Source organism: Atta colombica, unplaced genomic scaffold (genome assembly GCF_001594045.1).
Source record: "Atta colombica isolate Treedump-2 unplaced genomic scaffold, Acol1.0 scaffold189, whole genome shotgun sequence".
In the NCBI taxonomy this organism is placed as follows: domain Eukaryota; kingdom Metazoa; phylum Arthropoda; class Insecta; order Hymenoptera; family Formicidae; genus Atta; species Atta colombica.
The window spans coordinates 1,128,425-1,133,187 of NW_017259281.1; the positions used below are offsets into that span (position 1 = coordinate 1,128,425).

The following is a 4,763-nucleotide window of genomic DNA, read 5'->3' on the forward strand; positions in this document are numbered from 1 at the left end:
CTCCTTACTGTACGTACATATGTTTTGTAAATTAATTTTCTAAATTTCTTTTAGATCATAAAAGCATCAGCATCGTATGTATCTGTCTTACATGCAATGTATTAATAATAATATTAATAATTAATATTAATACATACAATAATTTAATAAAATCGTACAGTGTCATTAGTTTGAAATATTAATATAGAGATATTGTTAATAATAATTACTTTGGTATTTTACTTCTTAGTCGACTATATAATTTGTTTTATTTTTCTAACTGAAGATTACAATTTTACTTTCTAGCAATTTTTTTATACAAATAAATTTCCTTTTGAACTCAATAATTGCTGATGTTTGAGTACTTTATTGTAATAATATTTTAAAACTACATCCCTGCATGCGTTATTTTAAATGGATTGATTTTCACTTTAGTAACTCATATATTTTGTATATATATTTTTAGTTGTTATTAACCTTTGAATGTTCAGTCGATATAGAATGCTCGATTTTTTTCAATGCTTTTTCCATTGCATATAACTTTTTTAACAATAAAAATATATTTGCTTCGTACCATTATATTTCTTAATGTCTGTCAATTCGATCGAGAAAGATTCTTTACAATATTTAATATTTATTGAATATAATGTTGACATTTCTGAAATAACAATACATCGTTGAAATTTCAAAATATTCGTCAATTATTTCATTACAAATATGTAATTTTTTATATTCTTAAAACAGATTAACATAAAGATTTCAAACTTTATTAAAATTCTTTACTATTTTTTTCATATATTTTTGTTTTTCATTTTATAGTTTCCAGTATCCTTAATCTTTACTATTTTTAATATCGGCAATAAGAATAAAACTTATTTATCAAATAATTAGAACAAAGTAATGTAATTATTTAAAAGACACATTTGATATTATTAGTTTTTAGGATAAATTGTCTAATCGATATAATATAATGTACGAATTTCTGTGATGCAATATCAAATAAAATTATAATAAATAAATAAAATTAAATATATAAAATATTAAATTAATTTCAATTATATTATTGCACTCTAATTATTATGCTAACTCCTATTAGTTTCTTTGGTTATTGGTATTATTAAATTAATATATTGTATATTTTTCTTTAAGTTATAAGAAAGAATATATTTGTTTACTTTGATTAATCCATACAGTTTATTAAAACTGAAAAACAATTTTACATTCAAATTTCTTATGATATTTATAAATTTGTCGAAAATCAGTGGTATGTAAGAAATTGTATTTCGCGGTTAAATGTTTTTTTTTTTACTTGGATGTATTATTTTTGTGTAAACAAGAATGCATTAATAATGTCAAAAATAAATTTTAACGAATAATCATTATTTAATAAAGTTTCAAAATTTATATTCTTGTTATATGAAATCTCAGATGTAATAATAAAAAGATTCTGTCCTAGCGAGGAACTCATTGAATTGATATTGATATGATAATTTTGATGTTATTTCAACAACGATGATTTGATGGTTGTCTAATTGACAATCATTTCTTGCTGTGGCGTCATTCTCAAAAGAGATCTTATTAGGAATTCAAATTTTTTAAAAATAATTCATCTATTTCTATTTTTTCATAATTTAAAATTAAACTGACAAGAATAAATTAATTAATAAAAATAATTATATTTTCGGTTAAAACAAATCTTAATATTAATATACAAATTTTTGTAAACACATTTTTTTTTAGTTTTATAAACTGTGCACTGAGCTGAGCAGATATCATTTGGAATGGATCGAAATTATTAATTATTTTAGATTTTTAAGAAAACCGAAACAATTCTAATCGAAATTCTCAAATAATAGTGTGACATTCAACTAATTCCATATATTTTTTGTTTCGACGATTACTTTCTTTGGATTTTTTGTATATTTGTTGAAACAACATAGATAATATAAGCTAATTAGTAAAAAAATGTTGATAATAAATTCAAAATTAAATTATTAATTCCCTTATTATTTATTAATTAATAAATTATATAAATTAAAAATTACATTTTATAATAAAGCAATTAATATATATACTAATTTTTTGTTTTTGTATATTATTATTATTTTATATTATAAAAATTACATTGTTTATTTTTTCATAAAAAAGATATTGCTATGAAATACGATATTTTAGAGTACTGAACCTTTACCAGAAAATTGCATTCAGTAGAGACATACAGCTATATTTAAAATTAAATCTTTATAACATCTCCTTTTTACTTTCAAATTTTCTTTCTTAAGCGAGTTCTGTGCATGATAATATTAATAAAATCATTAAAGGAAATTATACTTCACTATATGCCATCTATATGTTTCTCCCCTCAAATTATCTTTTTAAAACCAGAGGTAGAACTGTATGAATATAATGCAGTTCCGTTCTCATAGAATGGAATCTAATATGTAATTACCATTGTTCTGCCACGTATTTAACGATTTTTACGATGTACAGAACGTATGGGACATATTGTTTCTTTTCATTGGTATCGCGTTGCTAAGAGACACGTTGCAAAAAATGTTAATAATTACGTATCAAGTTGTTTATTTAAAATTTATAAGTTTGATTTGTTTTACTTTGTTACTTTGCAGGCATTACATTGCTGAACTGTCATCAGAAACAATTATAAGATATTTGTATAAATAATAAGCTTTATCTCGATTTGCATAATATGTGGCGATTGATGTATTATGTGAGTGGGGATGTACTGCATGGGGTTGCAATTGATGAAACTGCTGGTGCTCTTTCAGATCTTTCTCAAACCGAAGTGTCGCATAAATGTGCTAATCTTTATTTCCTCGCGATTTCAATACTGTGTACGAATGACAATCACAAGTACCATTAGTCCGATGTTGAAGATCGGTCTTCAATTACTTGGTGTGTGGCCGGGAATGTCCATCTCATATTGGCTAATTAACATATTGATTAGCATACTGATTTTACAATATTACCAATATCGATATGTACTCGAACACTTCAAGATCAGCCAGCTTTCAAATCTCGTTGATAGTTTATCAGCAGCTTTATCTTTCAGCTTAATAATTTTTAAAATAACTAGTATTTGGATACATCGTGGGTAAGATAGGCGTCACTACAAACATTGGCTAATCCTACTCGTTTAAGACACAAAATTATTAATTTCTTGCTATCAATTAGGTTTTCTAAACAATACATGTGTATCTCAGATATTTCTAGTTTCAAATCCCTAATTTGAGTAACGATTTATAGAATTTTACAAAAATTATATTACATTTATATTGTTATACCTATCTCAATATTTAAAATAAAATAAAATCCAATTAAAATAATAGACAAGAGTTACAGAGTTCTTCATCAACTTCTCGCTGCTATGGACAATGATTGGCGTAAATGCGTTGATACTGATCAGCATTTGTATGTGATGACAATCAAAGCTAACATATCACATTTTTATTCTAATGTCATGATTAGTATCAATATACTTGCTGCGGTGTCTTATTTTTTTGGCGGTTATGCGATTCGTTTTGTACATCAATCCGGAGATTACAATAATACCTTGGGACAATTTCCTATCAAGGTACAATTTCCCTTGAAAGCTCAACAATGGCCTATTTTTGAGCTGCTGGCTGTAACTCAATTTCTACTTATACTGTTCAATTCATACATGCTCTCTGTTATAAATGCATTAATTTCTACTCTAGTAAGTTGCAATTTTATCATAAAAATTATTTTTTCATTTCTCATAGAAAATGTTAAATTATGTGACGTCAGAATAGATTTTAAAAAAAGTTTAAATTTAGAAATTACTCCTTGTTTGATAATATTTAATTTTATACGACTTATACGTTGCACAATACATAATTTTATAATATAATTTTTATAACGCGTTGACAAATTTCAATAATTGTTTGAATATTACTTATGAGCGCACTGCGTTTTACATTCGATTTTTTCTTTAACCGAGCATTTTTGCATATATACTTATGGGATATTTTTAATACTTAGTACTTACTATATTTTTAATACTTACTATATTTTTAATACTTTTCAGAAATTTTAACATTTTAGGTGCTTCATGTAAGTGGACAAATCGATATACTGTGTCAAGAATTCAAAACTATTTCTGTAAAAACTCTTCCTTATAAAACTTCCACATCTATGTTAGGTATATTGATTGAGAGACACAACAGAATTTTCTGGTTTTCCGACAACATTGAAAACCTTTTCTCCTTTATTGCTTTAATGCAAGTCATTTGGAACACTTTAGTTATTTGCGGTCTGATATTTATTATTATAATTGTGAGTACAAAAAAATGATATTGTATGTGTGCGCGTGCGCGCATGTGTGTGTGTGTGTGTGTGTGTGTGTGTGTGTGTGTGTGTGTGTGTGTGTGTGTGTGTGATTATACTTAACATTACACTTAATTTACTCTTATTGTTTATCAAAATAGTCATTTCATATTGAGACCGGTGTCAGCGTAATAATAAAATCCGTTTTTTCTTATCTTGCTGTCATAGCGGAAATTTTTATTTTATGCTTTGCTGGAGAATATCTTAATCTTAAGGTTAGTAAATATTTAGAAATTGTTAACTGAGAGAATTGTTACTTCATTCATTAATGTAATATGATTATAGTGAAATATTTACCTATACCATAAAAAAACATTACAATATATAATATCTACATGGTACATATAATAATAATGACATATATAATATATGAAATAATAGATACATTTTTTAAATATAAAATAATATAGAAATTATAT

General features: G+C 25.0%; 2 protein-coding genes across 2 annotated transcripts in view; both read left to right on the forward strand.

Annotated features, from left to right (window-relative positions):
- LOC108686740 (odorant receptor 4-like) overlaps positions 1-105 on the forward strand; it is a 2,415-nt gene extending 2,310 nt beyond the window's left edge. Inside the window, exon 4 of the mRNA XM_018192189.1 lies at positions 55-105. Coding sequence (XP_018047678.1) covers positions 55-105 — 51 coding nt within the window. The remainder of the gene's footprint in view (positions 1-54) is intronic.
- A 3,259-nt stretch (positions 106-3,364) lies between these two features.
- Positions 3,365-4,763, forward strand: part of LOC108686657 (odorant receptor 4-like) — a 2,068-nt gene continuing 669 nt past the window's right edge. The window contains exons 1-3 of the mRNA XM_018192085.1: positions 3,365-3,694; positions 4,063-4,293; positions 4,446-4,559. Of these exons, the coding sequence (XP_018047574.1) occupies positions 3,365-3,694; positions 4,063-4,293; positions 4,446-4,559 (675 nt within the window). The remainder of the gene's footprint in view (positions 3,695-4,062; positions 4,294-4,445; positions 4,560-4,763) is intronic.